The sequence below is a fragment of the Plecotus auritus genome (genome assembly GCF_963455305.1).
Source record: "Plecotus auritus genome assembly, chromosome: 4".
Lineage (NCBI taxonomy): Eukaryota > Metazoa > Chordata > Mammalia > Chiroptera > Vespertilionidae > Plecotus > Plecotus auritus.
Window position 1 is genome coordinate 101,633,128 of NC_137775.1, and position 17,937 is coordinate 101,651,064.

General features: G+C 60.6%; 2 protein-coding genes across 6 annotated transcripts in view; one reads left to right on the plus strand and one right to left on the minus strand.

The window, feature by feature from the left end:
- TNXB (tenascin XB) overlaps window positions 1–13,172 on the plus strand; it is a 57,623-nt gene extending 44,451 nt beyond the window's left edge. For 2 of the 4 annotated variants that reach the window (XM_080665792.1, XM_080665791.1), the window contains 18 exons: window positions 3,026–3,322; window positions 3,663–3,986; window positions 5,717–6,076; window positions 6,587–6,874; window positions 7,540–7,815; window positions 9,227–9,550; window positions 9,804–10,139; window positions 10,299–10,421; window positions 10,534–10,677; window positions 10,837–10,956; window positions 11,067–11,210; window positions 11,300–11,430; window positions 11,554–11,686; window positions 11,777–11,928; window positions 12,018–12,114; window positions 12,204–12,365; window positions 12,462–12,625; window positions 12,896–13,172. In XM_080665792.1, the coding sequence (XP_080521918.1) occupies window positions 3,026–3,322; window positions 3,663–3,986; window positions 5,717–6,076; window positions 6,587–6,874; window positions 7,540–7,815; window positions 9,227–9,550; window positions 9,804–10,139; window positions 10,299–10,421; window positions 10,534–10,677; window positions 10,837–10,956; window positions 11,067–11,210; window positions 11,300–11,430; window positions 11,554–11,686; window positions 11,777–11,928; window positions 12,018–12,114; window positions 12,204–12,365; window positions 12,462–12,625; window positions 12,896–12,997 (3,677 nt within the window). In that variant the 3' untranslated portion in view covers window positions 12,998–13,172. Of the gene's footprint in view, window positions 1–3,025; window positions 3,323–3,662; window positions 3,987–5,716; window positions 6,077–6,586; window positions 6,875–7,539; window positions 7,816–9,226; window positions 9,551–9,803; window positions 10,140–10,298; window positions 10,422–10,533; window positions 10,678–10,836; window positions 10,957–11,066; window positions 11,211–11,299; window positions 11,687–11,776; window positions 11,929–12,017; window positions 12,115–12,203; window positions 12,366–12,461; window positions 12,626–12,895 lie in introns of all 4 variants that reach the window. The other 2 variants (XM_080665789.1, XM_080665790.1) reach the window with 2 other exon arrangements.
- On the minus strand, window positions 12,716–15,532 carry CYP21A2 (cytochrome P450 family 21 subfamily A member 2; the record flags this gene model as incomplete). 2 transcript variants are annotated; one of them, XM_080665793.1, is made up of 11 exons in its annotated part: window positions 15,331–15,530; window positions 15,156–15,245; window positions 14,916–15,070; window positions 14,717–14,812; window positions 14,516–14,617; window positions 14,346–14,432; window positions 14,044–14,244; window positions 13,743–13,921; window positions 13,566–13,669; window positions 13,249–13,460; window positions 12,716–13,113 (listed from the first exon to the last, which is right to left on the minus strand). In XM_080665793.1, exons 1-11 carry the CDS (start codon window positions 15,527–15,529, stop codon window positions 13,003–13,005), a joined length of 1,536 nt encoding a protein of 511 aa, XP_080521919.1. In that variant the 5' UTR covers window position 15,530. The 2 variants fall into 2 exon arrangements, with proteins under 2 accessions (XP_080521919.1, XP_080521920.1); XM_080665794.1 differs by lacking the exon at window positions 12,716–13,113 and having other exon boundaries at window positions 13,195–13,460; window positions 15,331–15,532.
- Between the last annotated feature and the right edge of the window lie 2,405 nt (window positions 15,533–17,937).

The following is a 17,937-nucleotide window of genomic DNA, read 5'->3' on the forward strand; positions in this document are numbered from 1 at the left end:
CAGATGCTAAAATCCTCAACAAAATATTAGCAAATTGGGTCCACCAATATATTAAAAAGATTATACACCATGACCAAGTGGGAATTCTTCCAGGGATGCAAGGCTGGTACAATATTTGCAAATCAATAAACATGATATATTACATAAAAAATTGAAAGGCAAAAATCACATGATCATATCAATAGACGCAGAAAGAGCATTGGACAAAATCCAACACCCATTTTGATAAAACTCTCAACAAAGTGGGAATGATAAAGGCCATATATGACAAACCTGCAGCGAACATCATACTCAATGGACAAAAACTAAAACCACTTCCCCTAAGAACAGGGACAAGACAGGGATGTCTGTTTTAACCACTCTTATTCAACATAGTACTGGAAGTCCTAGCCACAGTGATCAGACAAGAAGAAGAAATAAAAGGCATCCAAATGGAAAAGAGGAAGTAAAACTCTCATTATTTGCAGATGGCATGATATTGTACATAGAAAACTCTAAAGCCTCCACCAAAAAACTACTAGATTTAATATGTGAATTTGGCAATGTAGCAGGATACAAAATCAACACCCAAAAATCAATGGCTGTTTTATACACCAATAATGAATTCCCAGAAAGAGAAACTAAACAAACTATCCCATTTACCATTGCAACAAAAAAATTAAGATACTTAGGAATAAACTGAACCAAGGAGGTAAAAGACTTATACTCAGAAAATGATAGGGATTTGAAAAAAAAGATAGAAGAATATATAAACAAGTGAAAGAATATACCGTGTTCATGGATTGGTAGAAGTAACATCATTAAAATGTCCATGCTACCCAAGGCAATCTACAGATTCAATGCAATCCATATTGAAAGACCAATAGCATATTACACAGATCTAGAAAAAATACTCCAAAAATTTATATGGAACCTAAAAAGACCCCAAATAGCCGCAGCAATTTTAAAAAATATATATTTTATTGATTTTTTACAGAGAGGAAGGGAGAGAGATAGAGAGTTAGAAACATTGATGAGAGAGAAACATCGATCAGCTGCCTCCTGCACACCTCCTACTGGGGATGTGCCCACAACCAAGGTACATGCCCTTGACTGGAATCGAACCTGGGACCCTTCAGTCCACAGGCCGACGCTCTATCCACTGAGCGAAAGGGGTTAGGGCACTGAAGCAATCTTGAGAAAGAAGAACAAAATTGGAGGAATCGCTATCCAGATCTCAAGTTATACTACAAAGCCCCGTAATCAAAACAGCCTGCTACTGGCACAAGAACAGGCATGTAGGTCAATGGAACAGAACAGAGACCCCAGAAATTAACGCAAGCCATTATGCTCAATTAATATTTGGCAAAGGAGGCAAGAGCATACAATGGAGTCAAGACAGTCTCTTCAATAAATGCTGCTGGGAAAATTGGACAGATACATGCAAAAAATGAAACTAGATCACCAACTTACACCATACACAAGAATAAACTCAAAATGGATAAAGGACTTAAACATAAGACAGGAAACCATAAAAATACTAGAATAAACCTTAGGCAGCAAAATCTCAGACATCGCTTGTAGCAATATGTTTATAGATACATCTCCTAGGGCAAAGGAAACTAAAGAGAAAATAAACAAATGGGACTACATCAAAATAAAAAGCTTCTGCACAGCAAAAAAACCATCAACAAAATGAAAAGGGAGCCCACTGTATGGGAGAATATATTTGGCAATGATACATCTGATAAAGGGTTAATATCCAAAATATATAAGTAACTCATACAACTTAACAAAAGGAAGACAAAAAATCCAATTAAAAAATTGGCAAATTGAACAGACACTTCTCAAAAGTGGATCTACAGATGGTCAAGAAACATATGAAAAAATGCTCAAAATCACTGATCATCAGAGAGATGCAAATTAAAACAACACTGAGTTACCACCTCACACCTGTCAGAATAACTACCATCAACAAATCCACAAATGACAAGTGCTGGTGAGGATGTGGAGAAAAGGGAACCCTCGTGCACTGCTGGTGGGAATGCAGACTGGTGCAGCCACTGAGGAAAATATTATGGAGTTGCCTCAAAAAATTAAATATGGAACTGCCATTTGACCCAGTGATCCCACTTCTAGGAATATGTCCTAAGAAACTAGAAACACCAATCAGAAAGAATGTATGTACCCCTATGTTCATAGCAGCACAACTTACAATAGTTAAGATCTGGAAACAGCCCAAGTGCCCATCAGTAGATGAGTGGATAAAAAGCTGTGGTACATTTATACCATGGAATACTATGCAGCAGTAAAAAAGAAGGATCTCTTACCCTTTGAGACAGCATGGAGGGACCTGGAGAGTATCATGCTAAGTGAAATAAGCCAGTCAGAGAAAGACAAGTATCACATGACCTCACTCATATGTGGAATCTAAGGAACAAAATAAACTGATGAACAGAGTGGATCCAGAGTCATGGAAGCATGGAACAGAGTGTGGAATCTCAGAGGGAAGGCGGGGGAGGGTGGGTGGGTGGGAGGTAATCAACCAGGACCTTGTATGCATTATATGCATAACCCATGGGCACAGACAGTAGGGTGGTGAGGGCCTGGGGTGGGGAGCGAGGGCAGGCTGGAGGGGGTCAGTGAGGGGGAAAGGGGACATACATAATACTTTCAATAATAAAAAATTATTTTTAAAAATAATAATTTTTTTAAAAAAGAAGGTGGTTCCAGTTGGGAGGATTGAAACTTTAAATAGGTGGGGGACACAAGGGAGGTCCTGAAGAGAAAGTGACATTTGAACAGGACTTAGAGGAGCATTGACATGAGCCGTGAAGGCATTGGGGAAGGAGCATGTGCGCAGAGGGAACAGGCAGGCCGCGAGGCAGGGCTGGTCCGTCGGACGGACCATAAAGAAAGACTTGGGTGATCATAACCAGAAAGGGGTCTTGTCAGTCCAGAGCCACCCCCTTCTGGTCTGAACCAGGAGGGTGGGGGTCTCAGCAGCTCTTCCAGCAGCAGGAGACCTTGTTTGCCTCTCTTCTAGCCCCTGAAGCGGAGCCCCCTGCCGGCCCTCCCATGAAGCCTCGTCTGGGGGCGCTGACGGTGACGGGATCCTCCCCGGACTCGCTGAGCCTCTCCTGGACCGTCCCCGAGGGCCAGTTTGACCACTTCCTGGTCCAGTACAAGAACGGGGACGGGCAGCCCAAGGCGGTCCGGGTGCCGGGACACCAGGCCGGGGTCACCATCTCGGGCCTGGAGCCGGACCACAAGTACAAGATGCACCTGTATGGCTTCCACGAAGGCCAGCGCCAGGGCCCCGCCTCTGCCACCGGGGTGACAGGTGAGTGGATGGTGGGAGCCCCCGGGGGGAGCCTGTAGGAGGTCACACTCATGATGGCTGAGTGGGTGCAGGGGCCCCTCTGCTCGAGGCTGAGCCGTGGTGCGCTTGGTGCCTCCCCTGGGCTCCCTGAGGACCAGTGGGGCCCCTGGGCAGAGAAGGGCCCCTGGGCTGTGTGGGGGCTGCCGGACCACAGTGGACCCCGAGGCTCTGGGCATGTCAGCGAGGCTGCCCAGGACGGGCTCCCTGCAGTGACTGGCGCCCGGTCATGACCAGGGCTTGGGAGAAGACCGGGACATCTCCATGGAGCCTGCCTCACCCTCCCTGTGTCTGTCCTTCTCAGCTGCAGAGGAGGAGACCCCCAGCCCCACAGAACCCAGCACGGAGGCCCCAGAGCCCCCCCAGGAGCCCCTGCTGGGGGAGCTGACGGTGACGGGATCCTCCCCGGACTCGCTGAGCCTGTCCTGGACCGTCCCCCAGGGCCACTTCGACGCCTTCACCGTCCAGTACAAGGACAGGGACGGGCGGCCCCAGGTGGTGCGTGTCGGGGGTGAGGAGAGCGAGGTCACCGTGCGGGACCTGGAGCCAGGGCGCAAGTACAAGATGCACCTGTATGGCCTGCACGGGGGGCAGCGCGTGGGCCCTGCGTCCACCCTGGGCCTGACCGGTGAGTGGAGGGGTTCTAGGGCCTTCTCAGAGAACTGCTTTTCCTCACGGGTACTGGTTGACTGTTCTGCTATTTCGACAGAGTCTGAGGGTCTACACCCGACTCTCCTCCCACGCCCCCACTCTGTGGCCCTGGGCTGTGGCCCATGCCTGGTGTTTGGCCTTTGCCAGCCTGCAGCCTCCTCCGAAGGGGAATGTGTCAGGCACAGGCCAAGCCTGACTACCAGAGGTTTCTTTTCCCCAGCTTAGTCACAGCACTCTTTGTTATAACTACAAAAAAAGGAAAGGGAGTGCAAACCAACATGTGGCCATGTCAGGACAGTTAAATAGTGAGACCACATCTGCACGTGAGCTGTTACGCCATCACTGAGATGTTTAACGTAAGACAATTACTTTAAAGTATCACATGGAAAAGAGAGCTCACAATTTTTGTGGAAGTGCTGACCACAACGGCTTGGAAATAACACACATGGGAGAAAGGGGGAAGGAAACACTTCCCATGGGATGTGTGGGACAGGATAGAATGTTCCAGCACTTTTTTGTTCTGTTCTATGCAGTCCAAATTTTTCTTAAATGACATTAAGAAATTTTTAAGATAATGTCTTCCCTCCTGTACACCTTGTCTTTTACCCCAGTCACTCTTGCAACTTATTTCATTCCTAATTATGAGAAAGATGACTTCTGGTCCCTAAGAAATAAGGGAGATCACAAGGTGAGTTCAGTTCCAGCCGTGCAGGCAGCTGGCTCTCCCAGCTGTGCTCAGCCAGGTTCTCATGGGGGTGGGGAGGAGGACAGGAGGGGCCTCCGGAGGTGAGGGGGTCACTGCCTCAGGACGCCACGGAAGCAGCGTGTGGCCCCCAAAGAGGAGCTGCGCCTGACCCCTGCGCATGGGCCTCGTCTGAGGGCGTCCCAGCTCTGTTGGGGGGAGAGAATTGGGGGTTCGTTACAGAATGTGCATTGGACCGATTCACGCCTGGAGGTACGCTGTTAGTTCTCATTCGCTGCTCAGCTTCTCTGCCCTCTATCGCAGCCAATCCCAGACATCGCGGTCACCGGACCGGGTCCCTCCTGCCTCCCGCCGGGTCTTTAGTTTGGGCAATCAGGCTTTCTCTTCCAGGCTGCACTGTTCCCCTGAGGAGAATATACCACCTGAGGGGAAGTTTGAAAGCGAGGAGAGCTCTCTGGCCCGCCCACCACCATTCATAGTGGCGCGCTTCTTTGCTGGCTGGGAGGGCAGGGCCTGTCGTTCTGTGCTCTGGGCTGTGCGGGAGCTGCGGCCTCCCGCTCTCACTTGCGCTCCTTCCCAGGTTCCGCGTGGGCACGGGTCCCGCATCCATACCGCATAGGTCGGCCTGGAATGGGACTCGCTGCTTCCTGGGGAAAAGGCCCTAATGTCCCGGGGCCGCTGCTCCCCGACACACTTTGCCATCACGAACAACCCCATAAGGACTCCCATGATACAGCTCTTTCCTGCTTTTTAATGCCTTTTCTTAGGATGGCGGCCCCGTAATGAGATTATTGAGTCAAAGGATGTGAGCATTCTCTTGGCTCCGGACACCTGTCCAAATTGCCCTTCTGCAGGGTGATGCCAACAAGCACGGGACAGAAACCTCTCCACAGGGCGTGCCCCTGGTCAACCGGCCAGGATTTCAGTGGGTGGCCTTCTCTGTCCCTGCAGAAACCACCAGGAAAGCAAGTCCCAGCTAAGCCTCGCCCCGTCTCTTTTCTCAGCTCCCCAGGTGGCTGTGGACGAGGCCCCCATCCCCACTGAAGTGGAGGAGACCCCCAGCCCCACAGAACCCAGCACGGAGGCCCCAGAGCCCCCCCAGGAGCCCCTGCTGGGGGAGCTGACGGTGACGGGATCCTCCCCGGACTCGCTGAGCCTGTCCTGGACCGTCCCCCAGGGCCACTTCGACGCCTTCACCGTCCAGTACAAGGACAGGGACGGGCGGCCCCAGGTGGTGCGAGTCGGGGGTGAGGAGAGCGACGTCACCGTGCGGGGCCTGGAGCCGGGGCGCAAGTACAAGATGCACCTGTACGGCCTGCACGGGGGGCGGCGCGTGGGCCCTGCGTCCACCCTGGGCCTGACCGGTGAGTGGGTGGGGCGGCGGTCACTCTGCTCCTCTCGGTGGCCCCCCTCCTCACACAGGGCCGGGCCCTCTCCTTTCCCCACGGTGCCCCGGCCCCTGGTCCTCAAATGTGCGAGGATGGTGGAGACTGTTGTCAGTCGGTCAGCGTCCTGGACCCCGGCCTCATCCAGTAGCTTTGTTCCTTCCCCTGGGTGGGAGCCTCTGGTTGCTGCTGTGTGGCTGTGTGGCCTCCCCGGCCCCTGGCTGGGCCGAGTGGTGGCTTCCGGTGGGTGGAGCCAGGCCATCTGTGTCTGCGTCTGGGCCTGGCTCCTGCTCTGAATGCACTGGCCCTTTATGAACAGAGGTGCTCCCTCCGCAGCCGTCCCCACAGTGGGTCTGCCCGGCAGCGGCACCTGCCCTGGCCTGGGCCCCGTGATCACCTGAGAGCAGTTTGCTCCAATGTTTATTTCGTAGCCAGAAAGGACCCCTGTCTCAGGCCACTGAACCCTGAGCCTCCTCTGCTCTGTTCCAGCCGCCCTGCCCACGGAGCCCCCGGTGGCACCCCGCCTGGAGGAGCTGGCTGTGGCCGCCGTGACCTCGGACTCGGTGCACCTGTCCTGGACGGCGGCCCAGGGCCCTTTCGACTCCTTCCTGGTCCAGTACAGGGACGTGCAGGGGCAGCCCCAGGCAGTGCCCGTGGGCGGAGACCGCCGGGAGGTCACCGTCTCGGGCCTGGCCCCAGCCCGCAAGTACAAATTCCTACTCTTCGGAGTGCAGGATGGGAAAAGGCACGGCCCACTCTCTGTGGATGCTAAGACTCGTGAGTGTGGGCCAAAGGCCACCTTCGCCCTGGAGCCTTTGGCCATCCTTCGCCCCCTTGTGGCAACAGTGGGAAGGTCATGTTCTGTGCTCCACACTGCAGACCTTGGGGCCTCCAGACCCATGTCTTTACGGGGTCCTGTGAAATCCAGTCCTGCCCTCTCCCTATCCCTCACCCCGTCCTTTTCCCTGTCCTCTTATCCTGAGGGACACCCGCTTCTTCCCTGGCTCCTCTTTTTTTAAATATATTTTTATTGCCCCAGCTGGTTTGGCTCAGTGGCTAGAGCGTCAGTCTGAGGACTGAATGGTCCTGGGTTTGATTCTGGTCAGGGCACATGCCTGGGTTGCAAGCTCCATCCCCAGTGTTTTTATTGATTTTAGAAAGAGAGGAAGGGCGAGGGAGAGAGAGATAGAAACATCAATGATGAGAGAGAAACATCAACCGGCTGCCTCCTGCACTTCCCCCACTGGGGATCAAGCCCACAGCCCGGGCATGTGCCCTGACTGGAATCGAACCGGTGACCTTTTGGTGCATGCCAGCTGGGCTTCCCGGCTGCTCTCTTGTCCCTCCTCTGCTTCCCCTTCCTGACACGTGGCCCCGAGGAAGCTCTCTCCACTTCTGTCACCTTTTCTGTCATTCTCCATGCACCTCTCTCTCCTTTCCAGTCCCAGACACAAAACCACCGCGCCTGGGGGAGCTGACAGTGACAGGTGTGACGCCAGACTCTGTGGGCCTCTCGTGGACGGTCCCCCAGGGCAAATTCGACTCCTTCAAGGTCCAGTACAAGGACAGACACGGGCAGCCCCGGGTGGTGCCTGTGGCCGCAGACCAGCATGAGGCCATTGTCGGCAGCCTGGAGCCCCACAGGAAGTACAGGTTCCTGCTCTATGGGCTGGCAGGCGGGAAGCAGCTGGGCCCCATCTCTGCTGAGGGCACCACAGGTGAGCCCAGCCCTGCTCCCACCTTCCCCAGAGCTGGTCCAAGGCGTGGCAGTCACAGCACCAAAAGCAAACACTCGGGCCCCTGCCCTGCCCGACCTGCTCTGAGCACTTCACATGCGCGCATCGTTCCAGTCCCTGCTGGCGATGCAGTAAGAGGCCAGCCTTCGGGGCCGGCAGACCTCAAGCCATCCTCCCTTGCCCCTGTCTCCGCACCTGCACAGTGGTTATGAACAACGCTCCTGGAGCTCAGTAAACGCCCGCATCCCCTCCCTCTGCCCAGCCCAGGAGCAAGAGGTGGGCGTACGGAGTGTCTGATGTCACAGGGAGGGGCGGAAGGGGTCTCTGACCCTCACCCACTCCCAGGACCACAAGCCACAGACAAGGGTAGGGCGCATGGTCAGTTGGGGCCAGGGGTCCTCGGACTCCATAATTCTCTTCGCTGGACCATCACAAGGGGCTGGAGACAGATTTCTCCACGAGCCCCGTCCGCACCCAACACGGCAGGTCTCTCCCGGCTCTGCCCCGGCTCCTCCCGCCCCTCCTCACCAGCTGTGAGGCCAGGAGTTCTTACAGGGATGGGGAAGTGGGTGGGAGGAGGCCCAGGCTGATAGAGAGCAAGGGGGTGGTCAGGCAGGGCGGTGGCAGCCGTGAGCTTGGGACTCGTCTCAGCTCTGGCCATCACTCTGCCGGGGGGCCTGCGTGGCAGGGGAAACCAAGGCCCTTCTCCGCAGCCCCACCACCCCTCTCTCATAAGGTGGTCATTCATCACTTCCTGCACCTGCTCACAGCGGCGAGCGGCGGGACAGGAGTCTGGGCCTGCCTCCTGTAGCGTGGTCTGTCCCCTCGGCCGCTGTCCTTGGAGTCCTTTTCCCAGACCCTCACGCCCCCGGAAATTGCCCGGGCTGAGGTGTAGGCAGCTCTAAGAATCGCCCCTCTCCCCATAGCCCCCCTGGAGCAGCAGCAGCCCCCTAGGCTTGCCCCTTCTTCACCAGCCACCTCCATCCCCAGGCCCTCAGCACAGAGTGGGGGTTGGGGAAACACTGGGGTGGAGACGGTTGGCAGCTCCAATTCAGACCTGGCAAAGGAGCCCACAGAGCAGTCGTTGGCCACAGTGTTGATGCCCAGGGAGACCCAGGGTGGCAGGCCTCTCGGCCAGAGCAGGGATGTGGCAGATTCAAGAGAAGAAAGATGCTAGCAGGGCTTCAGTCCCTCCCTTCTCCCCACCTGGCTTCCATGGCCAGGTGCCCACCTCAGCCCTGGGCCACTCAGGAGCCGATGCAATGGAGTTGGGAGGGCCTGCTGTGCGCACACACACATGCACACACGCACAAGACATGCACACACTCGAATGCACTCACATGCACACAGACATGCTCACACACATAGCTTCTCCCCCGGGCTTCTCCCGCAGCCCCGGAAGAGGACACACCTGCCCCCTGGCAAGCTGCCACAGAGGCCCCCGAGACCCCTGGAGTGCCCCGCCTGGGGGAGCTGGCCGTGACCGACAGCACCCCGGACTCCTTGCACCTTGCATGGACAGTGGCCCGAGGCCCCTTCAACTCCTTCGTGGTGCAGTATTGGGACGTGGACAGGCAGCCCCAGGCCTTGCTCGTGGGTGGGGACCAGGACGAGGTGCGTGTGTCAGGCCTGGAGCCCAGCACCCCCTACAAGTTCTTCCTCTACGGCCTCCACCAAGGGAAGCGCCTGGGGCCCATCTCCACGGAGGGCACCACAGGTAGCGCCAGGCGGGCCCGGGGGCGGGGGGGGGGGGCGGTGCCCAGAGTGGCAAGCAGGGAAAGAACATGAGGGGGCTGTGGGGAGGAAGTGCTGGGCAAGCAGCCCTGGCTCTGCATGTGTTGGGGACCCAGCCCCTCCTCAGCGCCATCTACAGAGGAGGGACTGGGGCCAGGGGGTGGCAGAGGGACCTGCCCCAAGTCACCCAGTGGGCACGCTTCTGCCTCAACCCTCCTCCCACCTGCTCTGTGCAGGGTCAGCTCCTGCCGGGCGGACACCTGGGGAGCCAGGGCCCCGGCTGTCCCAGCTGTCCGTGACTGACGTGACCACCAGTTCCATGCGGCTCAGCTGGGAGGCCCCCCCTGGGGCCTTCGACTCCTTCCTGCTCCGCTATGGAGTCCCATCAGCCAGCACTCTGGAGCCGCATCCGCGTCCCCTGCTGCAGCGGGAGGTGACCGTGCCGGGGACTCGGCTCTCAGCCGTGCTCCGGGACCTGCGCCCCGGGACCCTGTACAGCCTGACGCTGTATGGGCTGCGCGGGCCCCACCAGGCCGACAGCGTGCAGGGCACTGCCCGAACCCTCAGCCCAGGTGAGCCCGGGGCCGGGAGCTGGTGTGCAGGGCTGCGGAGTACCGAGTCGCGCCGTGGCCATGCTTGGCGTCAGCGGGCCCAGGGCGGGAGGGGGCATCCCGAACAGGAGCCCCCGCCCCATGCCCTCACCCCCATTACTCGGCACACCTCTCCCTCAGTTCTGGAGAGTCCCCGGGACCTACAGTTCAGCGAAGTTGGGGAAACCTCAGTCAAGGTCAGCTGGACGCCCCCACCGTCCAGAGCCGACAGCTTCAAAGTGTCCTACCAGCTGGTGGACGGAGGTGACCCCCTTTGCCCATGTCCTCGTTGGTCTCGTGTCCCCTGCGCCCTCCACTCTGCCCACCCGCAGCCCTCCTGGCTTCCCCGCAGCTCCCGAGCCCACTGTGTTTTCAGGGGAGCCCCGGAGTGTGAAAGTGGGCGGCGGAGCCCGGACCCAGCAGCTCGGGGGGCTGGTCCCAGGTGCTCACTATGAGGTGACCGTGGTGTCCGTCCGAGGCTTCGAGGAGAGCGAGCCGCTTACAGGCTTCCTCACCACAGGTGAGAGGCGGGGCGGCGGGGCGGCGGGGTGGTGCGGGAGGCCATGGCAGGAGCTGGTTGAGTGGCCAGAGCGGGGAGGGGTATCGGAGGGTCCAGTCGTGGACCAGAGGCCTGGCAGGGTTTGGGAAGGAGGTCCGCTCTGAGCCTCCCTTCCCCCAGTTCCAGACGGCCCCACCCAGCTGCGTGCGCTGAACTTGACGGAGGGAACCGCCCAGCTGCACTGGAAGCCGCCCCAGGCTCCGGTGGACACCTACGCCGTCAGGGTCACAGCCCCCGGTGGTGAGCGGGGCACGGGCTTCCGAGGGGATGAGGGCAGGGAGGAAGAGCGGAGGCAGCCTGGGCTGCGGCAGGGCCACGGGCAGCCTCTGATGCCCCCCTGCCATGCCCAGCCCCCCCTCTACAGGCCTCGGCCCCGGGCAGCGCTGTGGACTACCCCCTGCAGGGCCTGGAACTCCACACCAACTACACAGCCACCGTGCATGGCCTTCGGGGCCCCAACCTCACCTCTCCAGCCAGCATCACCTTCACCACAGGTACCTCTTGTGAGGGGAGGGGCGGGGCGGGGAGGGCAGGCGCAAAAAAGGGCCTCCTCTCCATCTTCTCTTCCCCATTCCCCTGCCAGGTCTGGAGGGCCCCCGGGACTTGGAGGCCAAAGAAGTGACCCCCCGCACGGCCCTGCTCACTTGGACTGAGCCCCAAGTCCTGCCCACTGGCTACCTGCTCACCTACGACACCCCTGATGGACAGACCCAGGTGCCCCACCCCTCCCACTGGCCATGCCCCTCCCTGGTTCCATTCCAGGGGCTGCCTCTGCCTCTGCCTCCCCCAGTGGGGCTCCGCCTGCATGTCCCCGACCTGTCCTTCTCTGTCCCACAGGAGATCCTGCTCCCAGGAAGTGCCACCTCTCACCAGCTCCTGGGCCTCTTTCCCTCCACCACCTACAGAGCCTGGCTCCGGGCCTTGTGGGGCGAGGGCCTCACGCCGCCCATGTCCACCTCCTTCACCACTGGTGCCTGGGGCGGGGCCTGGGGCCAGGGCTGCGTGGGCAGCAGTGGTCTAGGGTTTGGAAGAAGGACTGACTCTCCTTGCGCCCCCCTAGGTGGACTGCCGGTTCCCTTCCCCCGGGACTGTGGGGAGGAGATGCAGAATGGGGCGGGCACCTCCAGAACCACCACCATCTTCCTCAACGGGGACCGCACGCGGCCACTGGACGTGTTTTGTGACATGGAGACTGACGGGGGCGGCTGGCTGGTGGGTGCAGCCGGGAGCTGGGGCCGGCACGGGGCGGGCGGGCTGCCGTGCGAGGAGTCACAGGCTGACAGTGCCCACCTGCTTCTCAGGTGTTCCAGCGCCGCATGGATGGACGCACGGACTTCTGGAGGGACTGGGAGGACTATGCCCATGGTTTTGGGAACATCTCCGGGGAGTTCTGGCTGGGTCAGTGCCACACAGGGATTGTGGGGACAGGGAAGGGACGGCGCCCCGTGCACAGCAGAGCCCCGGTGATAGCAGGGTCCCGCCCCCAGGCAATGAGGCCCTGCACAGCCTGACGAGCGCTGGGGACTACTCCATGCGTGTGGACCTGCGGGCCGGGGGCGAGGTGGCGTTCGCCCAGTACGACTCCTTCCGGGTAGACTCGGCTGCTGACTACTACCGCCTCCACCTGGAGGGCTACCACGGCACGGCAGGTGAGGGCTGGGCCTGGGCGCGGGGCAGGTGAGGGCTGGGCCTGGGCGCGTGGCGGCGCGGGGGCGTCCCTCACTGGGCACCTTGCTCACCCGCAGGGGACTCTATGAGCTACCACAGTGGCAGTGTCTTCTCTGCCCGAGACCGCGACCCCAACAACTTGCTCATCTCCTGCGCCGTCTCCTACAGAGGGGCCTGGTGGTACAGGAACTGCCACTATGCCAACCTCAATGGGCTCTACGGGAGCACAGTGGACCACCAGGTGAGGGCGAGTTACTGAGCACCCTCCTCCGCTCCCCCCCCCTCCGTCCCCGCCTCATCCGTGGATGGAACAGCACCCTCGCCGCGCTTTGGGGAGGATGTGGTTTATTGGGTGGGAAGGGCCAGCTCAGGATAGAGCCTCCATCCTCTGCTGTTGGGGTTGGGAAGGCAGCGGGGAGGGCAGGCGGTTGATCGGTTTCTGGGCACCAGGGGGCAGGGAGGAGAGGGGAGCAGCGGATGGGGGTCTGCTCTGACTCCACCTCCTTTCCAGGGAGTGAGCTGGTACCACTGGAAGGGCTTCGAGTTCTCTGTGCCCTTCACGGAGATGAAGCTGAGACCCAGAGGCTACCGGGCGCCCACTGGGGGAGGCTGAGCAGCTCACCTCTCCACAGCCAGGCGTGCCCGCCGAGCACTGAGGGGCCGCGAGGAGAGCCGGGGCCCGCCACCGCCCATCCCAGAGGAGGCTTCCTCCACCGCGATCTCACAGCACTTTGTTTACAGGGGGGTGGGGAGTGTACAGAAGCAATAAAAGGAGAAACTGAGGCACGAGCTTGGCATGCATCCTGCCTGTCACTGGCCCAGGCCCGGGCCCTGGGCGTCCGCTCCCCGGGGCTGCAGCCACACCTGGAAAGGCTGCACCGTGAGGTTGACGCCGCCGTGGGGCTGGGGCTGCAGGGAGGGCAGGGCGCCCGCGGGCGGCAGCAGCGTGAAGGCCTGCAGCAGGCGCCTCAGCACCACGAACAGCTCCAGGCGCGCCAGCGGCTCACCCAGGCACACCCGTGCCCCACAGCCAAAGGCCAGCGCGCTGGGGCTCCCGCCCGGAGCCAGAAAGCGGTCTGTGGCGCGGGGAGGTGGGGGGAGAGGGAGGACAGACCCGGTCAGCAGCGGGCACCGGCCCGCACACTCCCACCCACGGGCACCCGGCCCCACACCACACGCACCAGGCCAGAACTCATGTGGTCGCTCCCAGACCGTCTCGTCCAGGTGGGCACCTTGGAGGTTGGGGATGACAACCGTGCCCTCGGGGATGTCATAGCCAGAGATGCTGAGGGCAGGGTGGAGTCAGAGGCCCGCCAGGACCCGCCTGCCATCCACTCACCCCACCTCTCGGGAGTCACCTGCTGGGCCGCGTGGTGCGGTGTGGCAGGGCCAGGGGCACCACGGGCCGCAGGCGCAGCACCTCCGCGATGGTGGCGTTGAGCAGGGGCAGCCGCGCGCGGTCCTTGTAGGGGACTTGGGAGCGCCGGGCCCCGGGGCCCAGCTCACGGTCCAACTCCTCCTGCAGTCGCCTCTGGACCTGGGAAATGGGGCAAGCCTAGTGCGGGCCAGCCTGCCCTGGAGCACCCGCAGGCGCCTTTGTGCCAATTAGGAGGCAGCCCAGCCCGGCCAGCACAGCCTGCACCAGGTGGAGGGGCGCACCTCAGGGTGGTGAAGCAAAAATGCCACAGCCCAGGAGAGGGTGGTCGAGGTGGTCTCAGTGCCGCCGATGAAAAGGTCCACCACGGACATATGCACGTGCCCTTCGAGGAGCTGCCCGGAGCCCTGCTCGGCCGGCGGCTTCCCCACCCCCTGCAGCATGTAGTCCATGGCGTCCCGCCAGCGGCCCGCCACCATGCTCTCCTGGGGAGGGAGGCCCCTGAGTGCCTGGCTGCCGAGAGCTGCCTCGCTCTGGGCAGCCCCAGGGCTGCGGGGCTCAGGGCAGGCCTGCGCACGGTGCCCACCTTGTGCCGCCTCAGCTGCCCCTCCACAATGTGGTCCCTGTTCTCCACAGCCTGCTTCAGCCTCCGGAGGCCGGGGTTGGGGAAGAACTGGGCAAGGAGCAAGAGAGAGTGGCTGCGGGAAGGGTGCCTGGCCCACCCGCCCGGGCCGGGTGCTTGGCCCCCCGCCTCACCCTGAGAAAGGGAACGATGTCCAAAATATGGATGGACCAGTGGTCCCAGGTCTTCATCAAGTCCTGGACACAGTCGTGAAAGGCATGCACCACGGAGTCCTCCTGCGGGGGCGGGGGCAGGGGGGGTGGTCCGTGTAGCCAGGTGAGGGCGCGGAGGGTGGGAGGCTGGCGTGGAGCACGCGTGAGCCTGAGGGTCTTTACCTGGTCTCCAAAGGTGAGGTGACAGATGATGCTGCAGGTGAGGAGAGAGAACTCCTCCTGGATGGCCACTGGGGCGCCGGCCCGGGCCTGCAGGCGCTGTGGAGGAAGCCCGGGCTGCAGGGTGGCTGCGGGGGGCGGGGGGGGGCAGGGGGAGGGTGGGGGGAGCGGGGGCGGGACGGCGGAGGGGGGGGCGGCCTACCTCACAGAACCCCTGGGTCAGCTGCTCCACCAGGGGCTCCACGGAGCCGCGCATGCCCAGCAGCAGGGCGGAGCGCGTGAGCTTCTTGTGTGCCTTCCAGAGCGGGGAGTAGTCCCCCAGGGAGAGGTCCTGGTTGTGCCGGGACACCAGTTCGTCTGTGAGTAGGGGTGGGGTCAGGGGGGCCAGGAAGCACGGCCTGCCTTCCCCGCCGGCCCCAGCCCACTTCTGCCCACTCCTTACAGGATGGTATCTGGGGTCTGCCAGCAAAGTCCACCCACTTCTTGACCATGGCCTCCTCAATGGTCTTCTTAGAGTTTAGCACCACCACATCTGGGGAGCGCAACGCGATGTCAGCAGGGAGTCCCCTGCCCCTCTGCAGTGGGCAGGCAGGCCGGAGTGGGGAGGGGGACGCCACCTTGCAGCCCGAGGCGGAGCCTGTACACCGGCCCCAGGGTCTGAGCCAGGCCCAGCAGGTGGGTGGGAAGGTTGGGCTGCAGCAGGTGCAGGAAGCCAGGGGCAAGAGGTGGGAGGTGGAGGCTCCTGCGCTGCCACTGGCCCCAGAGCAGGCGGGCGCCGGCCAGCACGGTCAGCAGCAGCAACCCGAGGAGCAGCATGGCTGGAGGCCCGGCCGAGCCCGGCCGGCACTTATAGCTCTGGGGCCCCCCATACATCTTGCTGCCGGGGCTGCTCTGGGGGCCCTTGACTCCTTGCCTTGCCCCGGCCACTGGCCCGCCCACAGGATGGCACATTCTTGGGAGGGCAGCAGGCCCGTTGGCCTTGGGGAGTCCATATTTCAAAGAACCGGCCTTTCTCCTGTGATCCATCAAGAAGAACGGAAGGAGAGCGCGACCCTGATCTTGCACAGGCAGCATCAGCCTCCGGCCCACACCGGCCTGCTCTGGCCCCGCCCTCTCCCTCTGCGGAAGCTGCAAAGTCTATCGTCTCTCGGGAAAATGGCGTCCCGGCCTCATGTGCCCCAGGACCCTCTGGAAACAAGATGAGCTGAGCAGTCTGAGTGCTGTTCTCCCAGTGCACAGGCGGGAGACCAGTTTGCCGGGTTTCTCGAGTTAGACCTGCAGTCCCATGTGATTATTATCATTGCCCCATTTCACTCCAAAAGTTGAAGATGAAGAACTGTATGGTCCCCAATTTGGAGCTCTTACCATGTGCCTGATGCTTTTTGGTTGCAAGAAAGAGACCAACTTGAGGAACTTAAGCCAAAAATAGGAACTGCTTTATAAATACCAGGGGTATCTCAGGCCCTGAGGGCAGGAGCCAGGGGCAGGGAGAGGGAGGCCCTGGGGACGGCCCCCCTCGTCCTCCTGCTCTGCGGCCCGCGGCACCTGCTCCCAGGCCGGCCGAACAGGACTGCCTTTGGGGTCAGAGTCCACAGGTTAAGGTCCAGCCAAGGGCCTGGGCTTCCCAGCACAACTCAACGCGCCCCCTCCCCCCCCCCCCCCCCCCCCCGTGCCCGCAAAGTCCCCAGGAAGGAGCTCAATAGCCACAGCTGGGGTCAGGGGCCAGCCCCATCCTGGGAGCAGGGGCCATAAGAGGGTCCCACTGGACCAAGTAGGACTATCAGGGACCAATTTTAGGGATGAGGTGTCGGTTGGGGGGCTCAGAGGAGAGGCCCTGCCAAAGAGGAGGGCATGGCTCAGGGAGAGGTTAGGCCTCCTGGGGTTAAAGGTTAGAGGTGACCCGAGGCCCACGTCATCCCCTAACTCCTCAGCCCTGGCTCCAAACTGACCCCCACACCCGGGGTGGAGGGTCCTCCCCTCAGAGCTGTGCCAAGCACAGGCTGTGCGGCTGGAGAGCCTGGGTTGAGGTCCCAGCTGTCCCACCCACTGGCCTGGAGAATTAACTGCGGGTCCCGGTGGCAGAGCTGGTGGGAGACATGGGCCGGGGCTGCTGGGATGGGCAGCAAACGGGACCACAGCTGTAGCTGAACCCCGGGCTCTCACCCATGGGCTTATGCCATCAGCATGGTGACGGCTGTGGGAAGCGAGGCCTGATGGGCAAGCCCGGGGCACACACCACAGCCTAGGTGGCCTCTGGAGTGCTGGGAAGGCCAGGACTTTAAGTCGCACGGAATCGGGGCGGGGGGGGGGGGTGACCCAGAGAGCGGGCATGCTTGTAAACAGCCTTCATAAGTCGACTCCAGCCCCATCTCTTCCACCGCCCACCAAATCCAAACTCTGGCCTGATGCGTCACACGCCGGGCCCTGCCTGCTGTCCTGCCTGGCCTTTCATACCCTCTCCTGCCTCAACCCCTCATTGAGCCTCGCTCTCTTCCAGGGTCCTCAGCCTTCAGAGCCTCCGGCAGCCCTCCCACCCTCTCTCCCAGGTGAGGTCAGGTGCCCCACCCAGTCCCCACAGGACCACATGCCCCAGTAGCACTCCTCAGAGGATGAGGACTGGCATGCAGGACCTGGACAGAGGCCCAACCGTTGGCTGAATGGCAGGCTGCGGAATGTCAGCAAATCTCTCGATGGATTTCTAGGTCAGCCCTTCAGACCCAAGGACGTCCCCAACTGCAGGGGAGCGAGGCGGGCAGGTGGGGAGGGTTGACCCCAGTAGAAGAGTCTCTTGGAGTATTAGCAAACACCAAAGGCAGCCTTTTGGCTTGGCTGAGGTCAGTCCCTGGAAGAGACCCAGACCTGGGGACTGTGCAACCCTCGGATGCTCCCAATGCCACGACCACAAGGCTTTCCACAGACCAGGTCTCAGTGAAAACAACAGCCCAACCTGCCAACTGTGCCAAGACAGAAGGGAAGACTGGCGACACACGGCAGTGGAGGGCCTGCAGGCACTGCGAAGGCAGGCCTTGGTATAAAGGCCGGGGCCTCGGGGTGAAGGCTGCCGGTCACAAGTCAGCTCGGTGGTCCGATGAGGGACTGAGCTCCTGGTGAGTCAGCTGGGAGGGTCAGGCACCCTAGGGCCGTCCAGGCTCTGAGAGCCGGAGATTGTGCAAACCCTGGCCTGGCCAGGACCCAGAGGCACGGGCTGAGACACACACTGACGC